This window comes from Oncorhynchus kisutch, unplaced genomic scaffold (genome assembly GCF_002021735.2).
Source record: "Oncorhynchus kisutch isolate 150728-3 unplaced genomic scaffold, Okis_V2 Okis01b-Okis20b_hom, whole genome shotgun sequence".
Classification (NCBI taxonomy): domain Eukaryota; kingdom Metazoa; phylum Chordata; class Actinopteri; order Salmoniformes; family Salmonidae; genus Oncorhynchus; species Oncorhynchus kisutch.
This window is the reverse complement of record NW_022261978.1, coordinates 2,898,933-2,921,823: the sequence shown is the minus strand read 5'-3', so window position 1 is coordinate 2,921,823 and position 22,891 is coordinate 2,898,933. Positions and strand designations below refer to the sequence as shown.

General features: G+C 49.0%; 1 protein-coding gene across 6 annotated transcripts in view; it reads right to left on the bottom strand.

Moving 5' to 3' along the window:
- Window positions 1-22,499, bottom strand: part of ogal (O-GlcNAcase like) — a 40,870-nt gene extending 18,371 nt beyond the window's left edge. For 2 of the 6 annotated variants that reach the window (XM_031811680.1, XM_031811682.1), the window contains exons 1-5: window positions 7,878-8,077; window positions 3,213-3,437; window positions 2,953-3,025; window positions 2,228-2,349; window positions 1,316-1,467 (exon numbers count right to left, since the gene is read on the bottom strand). Coding sequence is in view for 4 of the 6 variants with exons in the window: in XM_031811676.1 (XP_031667536.1) it covers window positions 1,316-1,467; window positions 2,228-2,349; window positions 2,953-3,025; window positions 3,213-3,437; window positions 7,878-8,907; window positions 9,166-9,246; window positions 10,001-10,054; window positions 11,886-13,854; window positions 16,367-16,474; window positions 18,209-18,361; window positions 19,379-19,483; window positions 21,730-21,861 (4,204 nt within the window). In the remaining 2 variants the exon portion in view is untranslated. Of the gene's footprint in view, window positions 1-1,315; window positions 1,468-2,227; window positions 2,350-2,952; window positions 3,026-3,212; window positions 3,438-7,877; window positions 8,908-9,165; window positions 9,247-10,000; window positions 10,055-11,885; window positions 13,855-16,366; window positions 16,475-18,208; window positions 18,362-19,378; window positions 19,484-21,430; window positions 21,546-21,729; window positions 21,945-22,393 lie in introns of those variants that run through there. The other 4 variants (XM_031811678.1, XM_031811676.1, XM_031811679.1 and 1 more) reach the window with 4 other exon arrangements.
- Between the last annotated feature and the right edge of the window lie 392 nt (window positions 22,500-22,891).

The window sequence follows — 22,891 nt, the reverse complement described above, 5'->3', positions numbered from 1 at the left end:
ATAGGGCGCCATTGTGTGGCAGGTAGCCTAGTGGTTAGGAACGTTGGGCGCCATTGTGTGGCAGGTAGCCTAGTGGTTAGGAACATAGGGCGCCATTGTGTGGCAGGTAGCCTAGTGGTTAGGAACATAGGGCGCCATTGTGTGGCAGGTAGCCTAGTGGTTAGGAACATAGGGCGCCATTGTGTGGCAGGTAGCCTAGTGGTTAGGAACGTTGGGCGCCATTGTGTGGCAGGTAGCCTAGTGGTTAGGAACATAGGGCGCCATTGTGTGGCAGGTAGCCTAGTGGTTAGGAACATAGGGCGCCATTGTGTGGCAGGTAGCCTAGTGGTTAGGAACATAGGGCGCCATTGTGTGGCAGGTAGCCTAGTGGTTAGGAACATAGGGCGCCATTGTGTGGCAGGTAGCCTAGTGGTTAGGAACATAGGGCGCCATTGTGTGTCAGGTAGCCTAGTGGTTAGGAACATAGGGCGCCATTGTGTGGCAGGTAGCCTAGTGGTTAGGAACATAGGGCGCCATTGTGTGGCAGGTAGCCTAGTGGTTAGGAACGTTGGGCGCCATTGTGTGGCAGGTAGCCTAGTGGTTAGGAACATAGGGCGCCATTGTGTGGCAGGTAGCCTAGTGGTTAGGAACGTTGGGCGCCATTGTGTGGCAGGTAGCCTAGTGGTTAGGAACATAGGGCGCCATTGTGTGGCAGGTAGCCTAGTGGTTAGGAACGTTGGGCACCATTGTGTGGCAGGTAGCCTAGTGGTTAGGAACATAGGGCGCCATTGTGTGGCAGGTAGCCTAGTGGTTAGGAACATAGGGCGCCATTGTGTGGCAGGTAGCCTAGTGGTTAGGAACATAGGGCGCCATTGTGTGGCAGGTAGCCTAGTGGTTAGGAACATAGGGCGCCATTGTGTGGCAGGTAGCCTAGTGGTTAGGAACGTTGGGCGCCATTGTGTGGCAGGTAGCCTAGTGGTTAGGAACATAGGGCGCCATTGTGTGGCAGGTAGCCTAGTGGTTAGGAACATAGGGCGCCATTGTGTGGCAGGTAGCCTAGTGGTTAGGAACATAGGGCGCCATTGTGTGGCAGGTAGCCTAGTGGTTAGGAACATTGGGCCAGTAACCGAAAGGTTGCTGGGTCAAATCTGTTGTTCTGCCACTGAGCAAGGCAGTTAACCCACTGTTCTCCAGGCGCCCGAATACGTGGATGTCGATTAAGGCCCCCGTACCTCTCTGAGTCAGAGGGGTTGGGTTAAAGGTGGAAGACATTTCAGTTGAACAACTGAGTAGGTATCTCCCTTTCCCATTTGGGACCACCCTTAAAGGTTCTCACCTAGGTCGGCGTACGTAGATTTGCAGAACTGACGCCTGCCCCCGAAGCAGAGGTCAAAGGGCAGCTCGTCAGGTCTCCTCAGCTTGTAACCGTTCTCGATGGCTGCGAACGCATCTTTCATGTTGTAGAACGTCACAAAGCCGTAGTGGTCGCTATGGAAACAGAACACAGGTTAAGAAATGGTTATTTCCTAACCACCTGATATGGACAAAGGTAAGTTACCTGATGAAATAAGTCTTCAATAAATAAAATGAAGTATGAAATAAGTCTTCAATAAATAAAATGAAGTATGATTATATCTAAGGGGGCCGAGAGAGAGAGAGGTGAGGGGGACAGAGAGAGAGAAAGAGAGAGGAGGGAGACAGAGGGAGAGGTGAGGGGGACAGAGGTGAGGGAGAGAGAGAGAGAAAGAGAGAGGTGAGGGAGAGAGAGAGGTGAGGGAGACAGAGAGAGGTGAGGGAGACAGAGAGAGAGAAAGAGAGAGGTGAGGGAGACAGAGAGAGAGAAAGAGAGAGGTGAGGGAGACAGAGAGAGAAAGAGAGAGGTGAGGGAGACAGAGAGAGAAAGAGAGAGGTGAGGGAGACAGAGAGAGAAAGAGAGAGGTGAGGGAGACAGAGAGAGAAAGAGAGAGGAGAGAGAGAAAGAGAGAGGTGAGAGACAGAGAGAGACAAAGAGAGAGGTGAGGGAGACAGAGAGAGGTGAGGGAGACAGAGAGAGAGAAAGAGAGAGGTGAGGGAGAGAAAGAGAGAGGTGAGGGAGACAGAGAGAGAAAGAGAGAGGTGAGGGGGACAGAGGGGGAGAGGTGAGGGGGACAGAGGGGGAAAGAGGACAGAAAGTCTAGAGGGAAAAAAGAGTTTAAAGACACTGATGCTAACAATGTTTGACCATCTCTTTTGATGCAGAGAGACTCACCCCCTGTCTCTAAAGTGCAGGGTGCATTCCTCCACCTCTCCAAACAGAGAGAAGCGTTCTCTCAGCTCCGCGTGCATCATGGTCCTCTGGATGCGGCCCACGTACACCACCCTGCGCTCGTCCTGGCCACACAAAACAACGCACCAAGGGGTGTCACTATCACAAGTCCTGCAGATTTATACAAATGATCTTCTCAAACCCAAACATTAAAGCTGAGCTCTGCGAAAGGGGAAACGCTGCCATAGGCCCTCACCTCACAGGTCTCGCCCAGGACCATCTGTTATGGTTTTAGAGAAGTCTAATTGAAATACATTGTAGCTGTTTTATCACACATACAATGATGTCAGGGAATAAAAGTGCTTGTTGTTTGAAACCTCTTTGTTATTGTAATAATCTCAGACGGACGTGGCAGTTTCACCGCAACTCATCCAACGTTAACCCTGACCACACTGCTAACCTTATTCCTGACCTAAATCGATGACCAAAAAGCTCATTTTGGTTTCCATAAATGTTTATGATATAGCCAATCTTCAATTTGCAGCTTGGCCATCTGGTGGGAACCGAAGAGGACAGTTGGTGGCAATTTGGTCTCCAAATCAAATCAGGAAGTAATGTCACACTTACATCTTAAACATCTTAAAAAGTATAAAAAAATATATTTCTAAAATGTTAACAGCAAAAACACAAGGTGTACCACGGTTTGTAATGTACTACACAGTACTCACTATGGCTTTTAGTTTTTGATTCCTCATATCTTGTTGTCTCTTTCGTTTCCTGGAGTCCCTGATGTTGTTGGAGCTGAAGGTTGGGACAGGGGAGAGGAGGCAGCAAGGTGAGATGGACTACAGAAGACCCGTGTGGCTATAGTTTAATCAGAGTCTAATACAATCATTCAGAACTCCTTTAATAATACACAACCCTAAAAACATTTACAAAATAGTTTAACAAAAAGTTATTTAAGAAATGTATTAATGCCATCACTGACCTGTAGCAGTCCCTCCACCTCTGGGCCCTGCTGTAGGCCAGTGTGGTGGGGGATCTGGACCGAGATCTGGAACCAGACTGAGTCCAGGACTTTGATGTGGACCGAGAGCGGTTCCAGGACTGTGGGTAGGGGAGGCGGTACCGACAGGGAACTGGGGAACGGGAGACGGAGCTGGAGCAAGAGGACGAGGAGGAGGAGCTGCTTTCAGAACGCCTGGGACAGAACCTGGTGGGGGAGAAGTGAGAGAGGGATGTGGTGGAGAGGGATCGGGTGGAGAGGGAGAGGGATGGGAAGGAGAGTATGGGGAGGGAGAGGGATGAGGAGGGGATGAGGGATGGGGAGGGGAGGAGGGATGGGGAGGAGAGGGAGAGGGATGGGGAGGAGGAGAAGGATGGGGAGGAGGGAAAGGGAGGAGGAGAAGGATGGGGAGGAGGAGAAGGATGGGGAGGAGGGAGAGGGATGGGGAGGAGAGGGATGGGGGAGGAGGGAGAGGAGGGAGAGGGATGGGGAGGAGGGAGAGGGATGGGGAGGAGGGAGAGGGATGGGGAGGAGGGAGAGGGATGGGGAGGAGAGGGAGAGGGATGGGGAGGAGAGGGAGAGGGATGGGTTGGAGGGAGAGGGATGGGGAGGAGGGAGAGGGATGGGGAGGAGGGATGGGGAGGAGGGAGAGGGATGGGGAGGAGGGAGAGGGATGGGGAGGAGGGAGAGGGATGGGGAGGAGAGGGAGAGGGATGGGGAGGAGGGAGAGGGATGGGGAGGAGAGGGAGAGGGATGGGGAGGAGGGAGAGGGATGGGGAGGAGGGAGAGGGATGGGGAGGAGAGGGAGAGGGATGGGGAGGGAGGAGAGGGAGAGGGATGGGGAGGAGGGAGAGGGATGGGGAGGAGAGGGAGAGGGATGGGGAGGAGGGAGAGGGATGGGGAGGAGGGGAGAGGGATGGGGAGGAGGGAGAGGGATGGGGAGGAGGGAGAGGGATGGGGAGGAGGGAGAGGGATGGGAGGAGGGAGAGGGATGGGGAGGAGAGGGAGAGGGATGGGAGGAGAGGGAGAGGGATGGGGAGGAGGGAGAGGGATGGGGAGGAGAGGGAGAGGGAGGGAGAGGGATGGGGAGGAGAGGGAGAGGGATGGGGAGGAGAGGGAGAGGGATGGGGAGGAGAGGGAGAGGGATGGGGAGGAGGGAGAAGGATGGGGAGGAGGGAGAGGGATGGGGAGGAGAGGGAGAGGGATGGGGAGGAGGGATGGGGGAGGAGAGGGAGAGGGAGGAGAAGGATGGGGAGGAGAGGGAGAGGGAGGAGAAGGATGGGGAGGAGAGGGAGAGGGAGGAGGAGAAGGATGGGGAGGAGAGGGAGAGGGAGGAGGAGAAGGATGGGGAGGAGAGGGATGGGGAGGAGGGGAAGGATGGGGAGGAGGGAGAGGGATGGGGATGAGGGAGAGGGATGGGGAGGAGGGATGGGGAGGAGAGGGAGAGGGATGGGGAGGAGAAGGATGGGGAGGAGGAGAGGATGGGGAGGAGGGAGAGGGATGGGAGGAGGGAGAGGGATGGGGAGGAGGGAGAGGGATGGGGAGGAGGGAGGGAGAGGGATGGGGAGGAGGGATGGGGAGGAGGGAGAGGGATGGGGAGGAGAGGGAGAGGGGTGGGGAGGAGGAGAAGGATGGGGAGGAGGGAGAGGGATGGGGAGGAGGGAGAGGGATGGGGAGGAGGGAGAGGGATGGGGAGGAGAGGGAGAGGGATGGGGAGGAGGAGAAGGATGGGGAGGAGGAGAAGGATGGGGAGGAGAGGGAGAGGGGTGGGGAGGAGGAGAAGGATGGGGAGGAGGGAGAGGGATGGGGAGGAGGGAGAGGGATGAGGGATGGGGAGGAGGGAGAGGGATGAGGGATGGGGAGGAGGGAGAGGGATGAGGGATGGGGAGGAGGGAGAGGGATGAGGGATGGGGAGGAGGAGAAGGATGGGGAGGAGGAGAAGGATGGGGAGGAGAGGGAGAGGGGTGGGGAGGAGGAGAAGGATGGGGAGGAGGGAGAGGGATGGGGAGGAGGGAGAGGGATGAGGGATGGGGAGGAGGGAGAGGGATGAGGGATGGGGAGGAGGGAGAGGGATGAGGGATGGGGAGGGGAGGAGGGATGGGGGAGGGAGAAGGGATGGGGAGGAGAGGGAGAGGGATGGGGAGGAGGAGAAGGGGGAGAGGGATGGGGGGGGGGGGGAGGGAGAGGGAGAGAGGGAGAGGGAGAGGATGGGGAGGAGGGAGAGGATGGGGAGGAGAAGGATGGGGAGGAGAAGGATGGGGAGGGAGAAGGATGGGAGGGAGAGGATGGGGAGGAGGGGAGGGGGAGGGGAAGGAGGGGAGAGGGATGGGGAGGGAGGGGATGAGGGAGGAGGGAGGGGGGAGATGGAGGTGAGGGGACGGTGGGAGGAGGGATGGGAGGTGGGAGAGGGGAGAGGATGGGGAGGATGGGAGAGGGGATGGGGAGGGGGGAGAGGGAGGGGGAGGGGTGTGAGGATGGAGGGGGATGGAGGGAGTGGAGAGGGATGGGAGGTGGGAGAGGGATGGGGAGGTGGGAGAGGGATGGGAGGAGGGAGAGGGATAGGAGGTGGGAGAGGGATGGGGAGGTGGGAGAGATGGGAGTGGGAGAGGGATGGGGAGGAGGGAGAGGATAGGAGGTGGGAGAGGGATGGGGAGGTGGGAGAGGGATGGGGAGGTGGGAGAGGGATGGGGAGGAGGGAGAGGGATAGGAGGTGGGAGAGGGATGGGGAGGTGGGAGAGGGATGGGGAGGTGGGAGGTAGAGGGGTTGGAAAAAGAGGAAGGAGGACGTGGGTTAAAGCAAGAGAAAATACATTTTGGGGGGTAAAAGTTGAGTGTAAAACTTAATGACTAAAACCAGATGTAAAGTATGTAGAAGATATAGTGGAGCCATTTATCTTGAAGATCATCTTTTAGAACTAACAATCACCAAAATAAAAAGTACACAGTCAGGGAGAAGTTCAAAACCTCTCATGTCATTGATTGGTGGCTCATAACGTGTATTTATGCTTTGGCGAAATGTGTAAAACTGCTAAAAAAAATTAAAACGGATATTTTTTTCTGTCAGCCTCATGGCAAAACGTGTAGAATTGGAAGAAATTGGATTTAAAACTGAAAAAAAAGTACCTTACCATTGGCCACACCCACTAACATGGCCACACCCACTAACATGGCCCCCCCTCCTCTCTCCCCAACTTTAAAACCTGTTAAAGATAGGGCTGATTGCTGCCCCCTTTGGGGGGATGGCGTGCCCATAGTAAACAGAAAATAAATCTGTCAAAAATTGCTAATATATGCATATAATAATTATTATTGAATAGAAAACACTCTAAAGCTTCTAAAACCGTTTAAATTATGTCTGTATGTAAAGCAGAACTCTCAGGGCACTAATTCTCCCAAACTCTCTCTTGTCATCATAAAAGTTGGCCCAACTTTGACGTCATCGCCCCCACCCTTCCCAAGCACCTACAGTCCTGGGAACCGTTTCTATGTCTTCAGCGCGATGTCTGCTTTCAATGGGGCTTCTCATTGTGAGAATCGCACGCTCACGAGAGTTTTGGCCGGCCGAAACCTTTCGGTCACGCGAGAAAACAGGTTACTCTCATGCGCGTTCTGCTCCGGTGATGTCTTTCTTCCAAGATTGATTAAACGATGCGTGTGTTTCTGTTCGTCCTCAGAATTGCTGTGAAGCTATATAACATGCTAACGCTGTGTTCTGAACATAGTTTGACAAGTTTAGTCGACATATAATATGTAATTTCGACGTTTTGGTGCGCACCCACTTGACTTTTTGGCTGCATTTCAACCGAAATATGTCGTGTTTGATAACCGAAAGACACTTCAAAACTAAAGCTGTTTTTGATAAGTATAAACCCTTCCAGGTCTTCTGATGGAAGAACAGCAAAGGTAAGGGAATATTTATGTGTTAAATTTGGGTTTCTGTGGACTCCAAGATAGAGGAGCCATAATGCTAATTCCTGAGCGCCGTCTCATATTATAGCCTAGTGAACGAAATCTGTAACGTTAAAAATAAATGTAACACAGCGATTGCATTTAGAAGAAGTGTATCTTTCTATATATATGTAGAACATGCATATTTAGTCTAAGTTTATGATGTGTATTCCTTGTTAGCTGACGGCATCTGCCGGAGCTATCGTCATTTCTCCGGACATTTGAGTAGCATTTTTTGAACAATGTCTCTGTAAACAGAGATTTATGGATATATATAGCATATTATTGAAAAAAACATAAATGTACTGTGTAACATGTTATATTACTGTAATCTGATGAAGATTTCAAAAGGTTAGTGAATTATTTTTCTTTTAATCCTGCGTTTGGTGATTGCATATTTTGTTCAATTTGGCTATGGAAATTAGCTGTGTCTTCGGTGTGTCTTCGGTGGTGGTTTGACATAAATATGTGCTATGTAGAAATCTGACTTGCTGGCAGGATAAACAAGTTGTTTATCTTTCATTTGAGCTATTGGACTTGTTAATGTGTGGAGGTTAAATATTTGTAAGAATATTTTTTGCGTTCCATGCGCCACATTCCAGCTGATGGTGGGAGGGCTGGTTCCCAGTTGGGAACCAAGATCTTCAACAGGTTTTAATTCAAGAGCAATAACAGTCACCACACAGAATTTGAACCTACCTCTTTCGGGGTGGAGAGCGAGACCTGGATCGAGAGGAGGAGGACGAGGATGAGGAAGATGACGATGAAGAAGGGGACCTAGAGCTAGAGTCCGAGCATGAAGACCTTGTCCGATAGCGCCGGGACGACCTCCTACCTCTGGCAGGGGGACTGGGTGAAGGAGGGGAGGGGATGCAGGGGCTGGTTCTCTCTTCCTGTGTCTCCCCTGCAGTAATGGCGTCCGTCCTAGAGGGGGAGCTCTCTGTAGATGGTGGAGCAGAGTCTGAGGGAAGTTGTGTCTCTGGAACAGACCTGGAGTCCACTGGCTGCTGCTGGCGCAAATATTTCCCAGAGTTCTGTGTGCCGGGCACTGAGGAGGGGTTGGGAATTGGTTGGTGGTCGGGGAGTATGGTTTGTCTTTTGCTGCATAACATAGTAGTATTACTCCCTGGTTGATCCTGAGATAGGCAGTAGTCGTGGTCCGAGGAGACAGATACTGGTGTCTGGAACTCAGGGGGGGTGACAGGGGGCTTTGGGGGGAGGGGGTGGGCCTTTTTGGGTGGTAGAGGACGGGGGTCGATGATTTGGATGGCCTTGTGAGGGAGAGGTTTGGGGGTCGCCGGTTGCTTCCTCTGAGGTGCGACAGGGGTAAGAGGTTTCCAGCGCGGCTGTGCAGGGACCTGTTCCTGAGTGCTGAGAACATTCTGGGTGCTGAGAGGTTCCTGAGTATCGCAACGTTCCAGAGTTCTGAGGGGTCTCGGAGTTCTGAGGGGTCCCGGAGTTCTGAGGGGCTCCGAGGTTCTGAGGGGCTCCGGAGTTCTGAGGGGTTCCGGAATTCTGAGGGGTTCCGGAGTTCTGAGGGGTCCCGGAGTTCTGAGGGGCTCCGGAGTTCTGAGGGGTCCCGGAGTTCTGAGGGGTCCCGGAGTTCTGAGGGGTCCCGGAGTTCTGTGGGGTTTGAGTGTGTTGACAAGTTCTGGAAAGCCAGTGGGTGCTGGAAGACAGAGTTTATCTTGGGTGCTGAGGAGATAGGCACCCAGCAGTGTCAGCATCCCTGGAAAGAAAGCAACAAATCAGATGATGAACTGAAGTTCTGTTCCAAAGCATGAGAATAACCACAGCAAAGTCCTCTGAGCAACTGTGCGGACTAAACTTGAAATTAAGTCGAAGAACAGTTTCATCCCAAATGGCGCACCATTCCCTTTATAGTGCACTACTTTTGACCAGTGCCCATATATGGTCTGGTCAAAAGTAGTGCACTAAGGAGGTAATAGGGTGCAAGTCTCCAGGCTGAGTCCTTCCTTTAACTCACCTTCAGTGTTGCTCAGCTCTTCATCTCTAACAGGGCTCCTATCTGGACTGCCTTCAGGTTCACTCTCAGTCTCCTCTTTGGCTGTGGGAAGAGACACAGACATGGGGGAGGCAAGATCAGGGGTTCAATCTTAGAGTAGGAGGGCTGATTTAGGATCTGTTGTGCCTTTTTCCATCACCATGTTCAAGATTTTTTTTAAATTTCACCTTTATTTAACCAGGTAAGTTTGTTGAGAACAAGTTCTCATTTACAACTGCGACCTGGCCAAGATAAAGTAAATCAGTGCGACAGAAACAACACAGAGTTACACATGGAATAAACAAGCGTACAGTCAACACAATAGGTTAAAAATAATCTATATACAGTGTGTGCAAATGGCATGAGGAGGTAAGGCAATAAATATGCCATAGTAGAAAAGTAATTTCAATTTATCAGATTAACACTGGCGTGATAGATGAGCAGATGATGATGAGCAGATGATGGTGTGTAAGTAGTGATACTGGTGTGATAGATGAGCAGATGATGGTGTATAAGTAGTGATACTGGCGTGATAGATGAGCAGATGATGATGAGCAGATGATGGTATAAGTAGTGATACTGGTCTGCAAAAGAGCAGCAAAGTAAATAAAAACAATATGGGGACGAGGTAGGTAGATTGGATGGGCTATTTACAGATGGACTATGTGACTGTACGATGACAAGGACAGGGGTAGCTGGGATGTATGCATCAACCAAATCAATACATCTTAATGCAAATCCCAGAATGGATGGGACGTAGTATAGCTGGAAGAAGAAAGGGAGAGAGTTAATGAAACCCCACTGATCCCTCACTCACCTTGTGTTTCCTCAAACCGCTCCAGAAGGCTGGTCAGATCTGTGGCTTGGATTCCTGCAACGCGACCAAGAGAAATCAGTTTCTGAATGCAGGGACAGTAGCAGTTCGTCGAGGTGAACTTTCTTCTGGTCTAGTGTTCTAAGCTGCTTCCTCCAGAACACCACAGCAGCATGGGTTCCAGTCTAGAACCCTGCTATTTCAGCAGCATGGGTTCCAGTCCAGACCCCTGCTATTTCAGCAGCATGGGTTCCAGTCCAGAACCCTGCTATTTCAGCAGCATAGGTTCCAGTCTAGAACCCTGCTATTTCAGCAGAATGGGTTCCAGTCTAGAACCCTGCTATTTCAGCAGCATGGGTTCCAGTCCAGACCCATGCTATTTCAGCAGCATGGGTTCCAGTCCAGACCCATGCTATTTCAGCAGCATGGGTTCCAGTCCAGACCCATGCTATTTCAGCAGCATGGGTTCCAGTCCAGACCCATGCTATTTCAGCAGCATGGGTTCCAGTCCAGACCCCTGCTATTTCAGCAGCATGGGTTCCAGTCCAGAACCCTGCTATTTCAGCAACTCTTTCCTCTCCATCTTTCCTATCGGAAAAATATGAGTGGGACTGCCCCACCCCTTACAAAATGTATACAAGATAAACACTTTCTGAAAAGCAGTCGTCAACTTTTTTTTTGTACCTTTATTTAACTTGGCAAGTCAGTTAAGAACAAATTCTTATTTTCAATGACGGCCTAGGAACAGTGGGTTAATTGCCTTGTTCAGGGGCAGAACGACAGATTTGTACCTCGTCAGCTTGGGGATTTGAACTTGCAACCTTTCGGTTACTAGTCCAACACTCTAACCACTAGGCCGCCGCCTGCCTCTAACCACTAGGCCGCCGCCTGCCTCTAACCACTAGGCCGCCGCCTGCCTCTAACCACTAGGCCGCCGCCTGCCTCTAACCACTAGGCCGCCGCCTGCCTCTAACCACTAGGCCGCCGCCTGCCTCTAACCACTAGGCCGCCGCCTGCCTCTAACCACTAGGCCGCCGCCTGCCTCTAACCACTAGGCCGCCGCCTGCCTCTAACCACTAGGCCGCCGCCTGCCTCTAACCACTAGGCCGCCGCCTGCCTCTAACCACTAGGCCGCCGCCTGCCTCTAACCACTAGGCCGCCGCCTGCCTCTAACCACTAGGCCGCCGCCTGCCTCTAACCACTAGGCCGCCGCCTGCCTCTAACCACTAGGCCGCCGCCTGCCTCTAACCACTAGGCCGCCGCCTGCCTCTAACCACTAGGCCGCCGCCTGCCTCTAACCACTAGGCCGCCGCCTGCCTCTAACCACTAGGCCGCCGCCTGCCTCTAACCACTAGGCCGCCGCCTGCCTCTAACCACTAGGCCGCCTGCCTCTAACCACTAGGCCGCCTGCCTCTAACCACTAGGCCGCCTGCCTCTAACCACTAGGCCGCCTGTCTCTAACCACTAGGCTACCTGTCTCTAACCACTAGGCTACCTGTCTCTAACCACTAGGCCTCATCAAATATGTGTAAAGCTTTGACTCCTTCAGCTGAACATGGAGACAACAATCTCTTTCTGAATGGGTCTTAGAAAGAATTTGACACAGGATATCAAAGTAATCACAAATTATAAATTTTTGTTAATTTCACACCAGCTCTAACTAAATAAAAAATTATATTATTTTAGCTATAGCTTAATTAGCTTTATCTGAAGAAATATATACTCAGGGTGTAGTTTCCCCTAGGTACAGATCTAGGATCAGAGTCCACTCCCCCAAACCTAACCTTAACCTGTAGTAAGTAAAATACTAAACTGACCCAAAATCAGTCAACTTCAGCCTACAACAAAATATATTGTTTATGTGTGTGTTATGGCTCATCTGGCTTACCTGTGCCGCAGGTGGGGGTCGGTATGCAGGTGTTACTCTCTGGAGAGGTGGACAGTTGGACATGGGGGAGGTTACCAAGGGCTACCCGCTTTGCCCTCTCCATCTCTGGGTAAGGAGCAACAGCATGGGTGGGTGGATGGACTGAGGGGCTGGACGATGGACTTGCCATTACTGGTGCACTTGGGGAAAACTTGGACCCTTCTGGTACCGTCTCGATCCCTTTCCTTGGGCTGAGAGAGCGAGGCTGATCCCCTTGTTTCGTGGTCTCTGCAGTGTTTTGGGTGTGAAGTAATTTCCGCGATGGTTGTTTGGTGGAGAACCTCCGCTGGATCTCAAGGAGGAGACTGGTGCTCTTCAGGCTTGGATCCCGGTTGCAGAACACCATTTTGGGCTTGGGAGCCGGAGACTCCTGGGTGGTGGAAAGAGGTAGAGATTGTTCCTGCTCCTGCTTCTCCTGGTTGGTCCCACGGCTCCTATCAAATCCAGCCAAAGATGGACGGCTTCCTGGTAGTGGGACCAGGACAGGGTTTGGGGGGTCGCTACTGACCGCAACAGCACTCTTTTCTGGGCTAGTCCTGTTCTGGCCCAGACCCGCCACTGAGCTGGAGTTCAGGTTGGGACTTGGTAAGGGACTAGCAGGAGAGATGGTGTCAGTCCAAATAGGCTTTAATACACCAACATCATTCGCAGATTTAGCTTCCATTGAGTTGTGTTTGGGCTTTAAAGCTGAGCTGGTAGGAGGAGTCTTAGTCCCACTTCTTACAGGCCTTGATCCATTGATGCCAATACCTTTACCAGGTTTACTGGGACAAGCAGGAGAGACAATCTTCGTCCTAGTCTTAGATATAGGCTTGAATCCACTGACATCACCCCCTGTTTTACTTCCTATGTAATGATGTGTAGGATGTGTGGTCGTTGGTCCCCACATGTTATATTTAGGTCCTTGTAAATAGGGTATAGGAGGCAACTCTGTGGGGGTTTCAGGTAGAGAGGGCCATTTGGTGGTGTAATTCTCAGGTTTCCCCACCAGGGGTAGTCTTTGCTGGCGCAGCAGGCGGTACTGCTGGAGACTGAGGGCCGGTCTGGGCTTGGACTCGCCTCGCTGTGGTGGAGGCTCCGATGACGACTTCTCTTCAGTCCTTTCAGACAAGTCAGTTACAACCTGATGCTGGTTGTCCTTTGAAGATGCTGCTGAAGACTCTGGAGAGGTTGTTGTGAGGGAAATGGTTCTTGTTTTGGTGTTGAAGTCAAAAATGGGGATTTGGCTGGTGAGCTCGCTCAAGTCCGGGAGCACGTTTAAGTCAGGTTCGTCTGCTGCCGGTAGCTCGTAGGATGTCACCAGGACAGGTCCGAAGCTCACTCTTTTTTTGTTCTTGGTCTTCTGGCCTTCTTTGGGCCCGTCCCACTTCACAAGTAGACTTTTTAGTTGCTTCACTTCTTCACCTTTACTTCCCTGTTCTCCATCCCCCTCTTTCTCATCTTTCATTCCTCCTACCGAGGGACACTCGTCATCTGATCCGTCCACATCAATTTCCTCGTCGCTCTCTTCCGAACCAGGCTTCGTATATCTCCACACCTCGCCCTCCAGGGGTACACTCTGGTCCGCGCTCCGTTCCCCCAGGGAGGAGGCCTCCTGCCTGGATGTGCCGACCCAGTTCTTCCCCTCCTCATCCAGGCACACCCTCAGGCAGTAGGGGTGCATGAGTTTCACCAGGTCCACCAGGGACACTGTAGAGGAGTAGCCATGGTCCTTCTCTACAGAGTTCAGCGCTCTCACTTCTGATCGGTCGAGGGAGAGTTCTCCCGAGTCCTGATTGGTCAGATTGAAGCCCTGAGGCGGGCTGTGAATGTGGACCTTGCCGCGCTCCTCCTCCTCCTCTCCATCGCTCCTCTGTGTGGATGTGGAAGAGCCCTGGGCTCTGGGAGTTAGCCTAGTCTTCCAGGGTCTGTCTGGAATGACCGTCTCAACCTGGAAGGAAGAACGACGTCAAGACTGTTACTCCCGCTATGCTCATAATCTCGCTCGCTATTGCTCCATTTTTAATAAAGATATCATTCTCTATATTATTTTTCATGACAAACTCAATCTCATATAGTGTAGTACACTAATATTTTTTGTATATAATTTCCAAACTATGACACAACCCAATCCCATACAAATGTATGTCAAATTCATTATGATAGGCATTTTATTTAGTACATTAAAACTAATGTAAAACTTTAAACGTTTTTCTTATTTGAAATCAAACAAGTTACTCCAGTGCAGGGCTCGTCCTACGGTACTCATAACCTCCAGAGGAATATTTATCTCGCACAGAAATAGATAAACAATTCTACAATGGGGTTGACAGATGTTTCTATTCATAACTCGCTTTGTTTGCAGAGGAAAAGTAAAATGTTGACTGTTCCAGCATCTTCAAAGTGCGCCTCGACAGAAATAGTTTTGTTTTTTAACGTGACTGCCAATGGTCCCTCTAAGGTGAGCGGTAGCACAGCTCGCCTCGGACTGCCACGCAGATGAACTATCATCCCGCGCAGAGAAGCACGAGATTGAACTTCGCTCGACTTTCTAGAGTTTACCCCGTTAACACTATCAACATTTCGCTCTACTGTGGGAATTGGGATCGAATCAACTCAATGTTAGTCACCTTCAATGCAACATACAGAAACAAAAGGAACTACCAAGGACTTAGTATGCAAAACTAACTGTGCAAGAGATGTTGTTGTAGGCAGAACGCATCGGAGTAGGATTCTATTGCATTAACATGCACCCTTACACAGACCAGTACACCATAACCAATCAGAGCCACAGAAGGCCTATATGAAAATAGCCATTGCCATATATGGATCATATATGGCCACTGGACAGCATGCGCTTGTTTTGAGATCAAAACGAGAGCTGCATGTAGCCACTTGTGCACATTTGTTCATATTCTTTGCTAGTTAGTGAGTTATTAGCCCAGTTATAGATAATTTGTAGTTAACAATGGGGGCAGTGGTTGCTTCCTAGAAGAGCACAAAACGTTTGTATTTCTAAACATCTTTGAAAAGCCAGTCAAGTAAAGAGCATTTGCATGTCTTAAAGGGACAGTGTTGTATTTCTAAACATCTTTGAAAAGCCAGTCAAGTAAAGAGCATTTGCATGTCTTAAAGGGACAGTGTTGTATTTCTAAACATCTTTGAAAAGCCAGTCAAGTAAAGAGCATTTGCATGTCTTAAAGGGACAGTGTTGTATTTCTAAACATCTTTGAAAAGCCAGTCAAGTAAAGAGCATTTGCATGTCTTAAAGGGACAGTGTTGTATTTCTAAACATCTTTGAAAAGCCAGTCAAGTAAAGAGCATTTGCATGTCTTAAAGGGACAGTGGTGTATTTCTAAACATCTTTGAAAAGCCAGTCAAGTAAAGAGCATTTGCATGTCTTAAAGGGGCAGTGTTGTATTTTGAGATGGCCTTGAATAAACTAAGTATCCAATAGGCAGAGGGAAGCATAATGTCTTGATTCTCTGTAATAACGGTATCGGAATAATTATCCATTTTATTTTGTAAAGTGGTTTCTTGCATCAAACAACATTTTTCAGTCACCTCCTTGTCTGACGAACAAGTGGATAAACAGGTTCATGTCAAGCCCTACATGTTTTTTCCCCCAAAAGTCTCATGGAATGTAGGCTTATATTGAACACCACACATTGGCTGCTACTGTAGGCTGAATGATTGAACAGCTATTTCCATGTTAAAATGTTATGGGAGGCATTTGTCTCCCTTGTTTTTAAATGGTAGGCTACTCTGGTAGGCCTACATGATGATCAAATAGCCACAGTAGTCTACTAACTAACTTAAAGCTGGTACAGCCTCAGTGGTCACAATAAACGCGCGTCGGAAGTTGTTCCAGTTTGCGGTCAGCAGACCTGAAATTTGCTCGGTGATGGAAAAAAGCGCCACAGCTAAATGACTGTTCTGCAACAGAAACAGTTTACTCCAAACGGAAAAACGTTTTGCGATCAAATCGAGTTTCTATTGGACAAATTCAAGTAGGACCCTCCCCATTTCATTATGTTTGCTTCTTAAACAGTAAACGGTTTCTGTTGCAATACGTAATAAATACACCCCAGGATAGTTACACACAGGGTTGGAGTGAAAACCTACAGGAGGGTAGCTCTCCAGGAACAGGGTTGGAGAGAAAACCTACAGAAGGGTAGCTTCCAGGAACAGGGTTGGAGAAAAAACCTACAGGAGGGCGTCTCTCCAGGAACAGGGTTGGAGAGAACCTACAGGAGGGCGTCTCTCCAGGAACAGGGTTGGAGAGAACCTACAGGAGGGCGTCTCTCCAGGAACATGGTTGGAGAGCACTCTTCTAGTGGTTCTTTTATCATTGAAATTACCTCTGTAAACCTAGATTAACGGGTGGGATTACCAGTAGTAGTACGGCTAATCCTAATCTGACACACACACTTCCATAAAACAGAAAGGGATGAGGTTTCTACCTTTCCAACAGAGGAAGAGGGGGATGAAGATGAAGAGGGGGTCTTTATGGAACGGAAGAGTGCTTCTTTATCAGGTGGAGGCCGTGTTAAACTCAGCAGCCGCCTCAACTGGAGAAACACACCAAACAGGAGAAATACAGTAATTACAAAACAACAATCACATTGTTCTGCCACAGACACACCCTTTTCAGCATGACTTACAGATACAACCAAAATATAAGCGGTACCCCTGATTCTCATCAACCTAAGAACACCTGGGACTGTTTTCACACAGCGTCTCAGAGCAGGACTGCTGGTTACCAAGAACACCTGGGACTGTTTTCACACAGCGTCTCAGAGCAGGACCACTGGTTACCAAGAACACCTGGGACTGTTTTCACACAGCGTCTCAGAGCAGGACCGCTGGTTACCAAGAACACCTGGGACTGTTTTCACACAGTGTCTCAGAGCAGGACCGCTGGTTACCAAGAACACCTGGGACTGTTTTCACACAGTGTCTCAGAGCAGGACCGCTGGTTACCAAGAACACCTGGGACTGTTTTCACACAGCGTCTCAGAGCAGGACTGCTGGTTACCAAGAACACCTGGGACTGTTTTCACACAGTGTCTCAGAGCAGGACCGCTGGTTACCAAGAACACCTGGGACTGTTTTCACACAGTGTCTCAGAGCAGGACCGCTGGTTACCAAGAACACCTGGGACTGTTTTCACACAGTGTCTCAGAGCAGGACCGCTGGTTACCAAGAACACCTGGGACTGTTTTCACACAGCGTCTCAGAGCAGGACCACTGGTTACCAAGAACACCTGGGACTGTTTTCACACAGCGTCTCAGAGCAGGACTGCTGGTTACCAAGAACACCTGGGACTGTTTTCACACAGTGTCTCAGAGCAGGACCGCTGGTTACCAAGAACACCTGGGACTGTTTTCACACAGCATCTCAGAGCAGGACCGCTGGTTACCAAGAACACCTGGGACTGTTTTCACACAGTGTCTCAGAGCAGGACTGCTGGTTACCAAGAACACCTGGGACTGTTTTCACACAGCGTCTCAGAGCAGGACCGCTGGTTACCAAGAACACCTGGGACTGTTTTCACACAGCGTCTCAGAGCAGGACTGCTGGTTACCAAGAACACCTGGGACTGTTTTCACACAGTGTCTCAGAGCAGGACCGCTGGTTACCAAGAACACCTGGGACTGTTTTCACACAGGGTCTCAGAGCAGGACTGCTGGTTACCAAGAACACCTGGGACTGTTTTCACACAGCGTCTCAGAGCAGGACCGCTGGTTACCAAGAACACCTGGGACTGTTTTCACACAGTGTCTCAGAGCAGGACCGCTGGTTACCAAGAACACCTGGGACTGTTTTCACACAGCGTCTCAGAGCAGGACCGCTGGTTACCAAGAACACCTGGGACTGTTTTCACACAGCGTCTCAGAGCAGGACCGCTGGTTACCAAGAACACCTGGGACTGTTTTCACACAGTGTCTCAGAGCAGGACCGCTGGTTACCAAGAACACCTGGGACTGTTTTCACACAGTGTCTCAGAGCAGGACCGCTGGTTACCAAGTACACCTGGGACTGTTTTCACACAGTGTCTCAGAGCAGGACCGCTGGTTACCAAGAACACCTGGGACTGTTTTCACAGTGTCTCAGAGCAGGACCGCTGGTTACCAAGAACACCTGGGACTGTTTTCACACAGCGTCTCAGAGCAGGACCGCTGGTTACCAAGAACAGCTGGGACTGTTTTCACACAGTGTCTCAGAGCAGGACTGCTGGTTACTCTTAATTCTCAATTAATTCTGAATCACACACACAGACCCACACTTGGTTTTTACCCACCGGGGAGTTGTCCCGTAGCCTCTGGTCAGAGAAGAGCCCAGTGTCAGGCAGGGTGTCAAAGGGAGACAGGGTCTCATCGTCAACACTGTCCAGGATCTCTGTTAGAGCTGTCAACAACGTGGACTCACTCTCCTCATCCAGTCTGCTCCTAGTCTAAAAAAACAAATGAAATAAATTGAATTAATTAAAAATAGTACAAATGGCATCTCTCATTTCTGTGACGGGAAACAATAGTTGCAGAGGAACAGGCAGAGTGTTTCTAATTGGACAGGAACAGGCAGAGTGTTTCTAATTGGACAGGAACAGGCAGAGTGTTTCTAATTGGACAGGAACAGGCAGAGTGTTTCTAATTGGACAGGAACAGGCAGAGTGTTTCTAATTGGACAGGAACAGGCAGAGTGTTTCTAATTGGACAGGAACAGGCAGAGTATTTCTAATTGGACAGGAACAGGCAGAGTGTTTCTAATTGGACAGGAACAGGCAGAGTGTTTCTAATTGGACAGGAACAGGCAGAGTGTTTCTAATTGGACAGGAACAGGCAGAGTGTTTCTAATTGGACAGGAACAGGCAGAGTGTTTCTAATTGGACAGGAACAGGCAGAGTGTTTCTAATTGGACAAGTTCATGTAAACCAGGAGTTTTTCTGACTCCAAATTGACGCTAGAAAATGCAGGGGACCCCACTTGGAAACATGATATTCCCTAGTTAACGCTGTGTGTCGATATTTCCTCCACTTTAGGCCCCGCAGGCTGTCCCAACCAATAATAATGACACGAAAGGGCATTCTAATAGTGTAAAAGGCCCTGAGTCGACACTAAAAGGTTGTACTCTATACACATTACAAGATCCCAAAAAATCTTAATTTGTTTGATAAGATCACACATTTTCTCAGGGGACCCCAGATTGGGTCCCGACCTGAAGTTTGGGAACAACTGATGTAGAACCTGTCTCGGGTGGGAACAGGGTCTACATCAGGGGCGTATTCATTGCAGAAGCCGTTTAAGACCCAAAATGTAGCAAACAACAAAATTTGAGTTTCTATTGTCAAATTCAGTAAGTTCCCTCCCTGTTTCATTTGCCTTCTTTTAAGAAACGTTTTACAACAGAATCAGCATAATGAATACGCCCCAGTATATCTGAATGTTGGCCAACATTGTGTCCTGATGCTGACCTCTGCAGCTACGGCGGAGTCTTCAAACATAGCCAGGATGGAAGGGTCCAGGCAGGAATGAGTGTCCATTTCCAGATCACTGACTTCCCCTTTACCCAGGACAGCCTGTAACAAGTAACAAGATCAGAAAGGGAGAACAAGTTCAATCACGAGTCAGGCAAATAGGCTGCCCAATTATTGGGGAAAAGATCTGATTGGTCAAAAGAGCAAAGCAAAAATATCTGAATTGTGTAAACGCAGCCTACAGAAACAGTTGCTCGATCATAAGTATTTTTGTGATTCCCCGCATCCCATCTCCTCGTCTCTTTCCCATTGGAGGAGAGGGTCCAAAGTCCCTCCCTTCTGACCTTCTTCTTTAAGGTATTTACAGAAAGTGGCAAAGAGGAAGGACGGGGGGAATTAAGGAAAGATTGAGAAAGTTAACACATTTCTCCTAAAAGACACTTGAGGAACATAAAGGGCAGTCTGAATACAATAAAACAAGCTGCTAGTCAATAGTGTTTGTTGAGGCTGCGTTTGTATGCTTCCTCCTCCCATCAGAATGAGTGTGTGTGCATGCCATGTTTTCAGACTGTTGAAGAGCAGAGCCCTGAGACGGGGGCAGGGGAGGGAAATGTTTAGACAGTCATTCCCACACTTCAGTTTGATTTATCCAACGAGGTGGAAAAACAGCAGCACAAAGTGTCTCGCTTCATAAGGACATGCGTTGTCTTGTCATAGAAAGTGACAGTTAGCCCATAGCACACTAGTCTGCACTCTCACTCCTTGACAACAACGGGCCCCTCCCTGGGTGGGGTGGTGGTTGTTGCTGGGACACTGTCTATAATATGATTATGGGGCTACGTCCCAAAAGACACCCTATTCCCAAATGCAGTGCACTACTTATGACCAGGGCTTATAGATCCAAATGGAGCTTTCTTGAGAAACGTGATAGTCAACAAGCTGAATCCCATATGGCATCCTATTACATATGAAGTGCAGTGCACTACTTTTGACCAAGGCCCATAGGTCTCTGGTGAAAAGTAGTGCACTATAGGGAGTAGGGTGCCATTTGGGAGAGTTCCCAGTCAGTGTTCTCTTCTCAGCGTCACCCAACCAATACGTGTGTGGGAGATGAGAGCAGACAGTGAACAGTAACAATGGGAGCATTGTAAAATGTGCAGAAAGGGGAAAACAGAAAAGTGTGGCTTAACGTTAATTATTATTATTGAGCCCATTCCAAATGGCACCCTACTCCTTATATAGTACACTACTTTGGACCAGAACCCATAGGGCCTCTATGTACTAATCCCTCATTACCTCTCAGGAAACATAATTTATTTTAATTGAGCGGGATAGTACAGTAGTAGAGGTGTACAGTGTTGAAATAATAGGCCATTGTTGGCTACTAGGTGCCTGACACTCCTATTAACGTCAATGTTAGGCCTATACAATCACACTAGCTACAACGCTGTTTATCATTCATGTTTGCCACAAGAGTAAAGCGGCTATAGTTTGTTCAACAAAACAAGGCCCTGGGTGTGAGACCAGTGTTGACATGTGTGAAGGATATATGGAGGATGTTTACTGAAATGGGTGGTACGCAAAGGCAATTGAAATGCAATTATATAATATAAGGGTGCATTTTAGCGGAATTGGGTGTACTTTTGTATGAGCCCATGGTTGACATAGGTAGCATGCCAACACTTGGACCGTACCAGTTCCAACATTACAAAAGTAATGTGTCCCTGTCTGCTATGTATGGGACAGTGAGTGTGTTCGTTCCAGTACTTTGCTAAATATCCATATCGGCAGCCACGTGAATGCAGAATATTCGAAAGAATAAACTCAACAATTTAATCGTATCATTTGCTTTTTGTTGTATCATTTGCTTTTTGTTGACGCCAACCGACAATTCATTGTTGCCAGCTTCCGGATACCCAACACGACCAGTCTTTAGAAGGTGTGCGAGTCCAGCAACTATGAACGTTAGCAGCAGACAGAGCATCGCTTTTTCCGAGTAGAGAAGAAACTTTGCTGACTCCCTATTGAATTATAGCACATTCAACTTACCGTCACGGCAACTTAGACAGGTATTACTTTGCAGAAAGCCAATAAGATTATTTTATGCCGAACTAAATCGTGAAATAAGGGAGACAACATAGTTAGCTACTTGTGTCACCAGCAGTTATTTTCCCATGCCGCCATGCGATTCGAAGCTAATGTTAGCTACTACTAGCCGTTCACATCCACGTGTAGGCACCGCGTGCTGGTTTGCCATTTTTCGTGTATGAAAAAGGCCAAAGAAAAGTGGTACAAGTCATTTTTATTTGTCCACATGTATGCAGAAAAATGTGGTATCAAAGCCGTACCTCATTGAATGTGTTTGCGGTCAGAAATTCCGTGTTGCCGGTGATTATAAGCTCATCTTTTCCACGCCACTGCGCCGCCATTTTACAGATCCTCACATGGCTTCGTTCAGCTATAGCTAGGAGCGTTGCCATTGGTCAGCGCACAGACACGTGGTCGCCAGCACACGGAGGTTGCCGGTAAACGCAGATCTGGGATCAATGTATCTTGCTCAAATCATAACCAAGTACTGTTTTGCAAGTAACAACAAAACGGACCGGAAATCAGATCGTCATCCGATTCGCTTTGGTCTCTGCAGAAAGCCCCAAATTAAATATCTTTGACATGTCAAATGCTATTGCTGTCATGTACCTGCACAGTAGTTACCTTAATCATGTCAAAGGCAACGCATGTCATATTGCCCGAAACGAAGAACGGATTTTATATACCTGTCAAATAATTGTTTTCTAGTTTTATGCCCAACCCAACTGCAATGCCAGAGTGGCAGTTTGAAGTTTGACTCAAATACAAAAAATTATGTATATAGCTGAGTCAAATCAGATTTTTTTCCCCTGCAGTCTGCACAGACAAAAAGGACATGGAATCAGATATTTCAAGCCACATTTTGAAATCACATAAATCTGATTCCTGGCCATGAGACTTGTCTGAAAGGTGAAATGCCCTTACCTGGTTTCCAGACTGTGATTTAGCATATGCTAGCTACTCTGTCGACAGTTTGACAAGAAAATCTGGTAGCTCACACGTTTATTGTTTGAATGTGCTAGCAAGCTAAACAACTACCTAGCTAGGTAGTTAAATGCTGTGGCTAGCCAAAAATGACTCATTTTGAAAGTTGGATCATCTTATCCTTTGAGGCTTTAAAAGTGTTCTTACACTAAGATTTCAAACATTCAAATCAACTGTGGGAGACTTTCATATCAAACATTAAAAGCAACTGAGGTAGACTTTGCAAGCTACAAAACAACTTCTGATTGAGAGGAAGAATGGGCACCACCACCAATCAGCCTATGCCCCTGCACACACCCGCCTTTACCATGACAACTAGAGTAGCCATGTCAGTCTGAACACATTTGAGCATTAAGGCACAGATAGAACAGATATTTCACTGGATGTATAAATGTGAAGCATCCGCTTGGTGTTTCCACTCACTACCAAATATGGTAG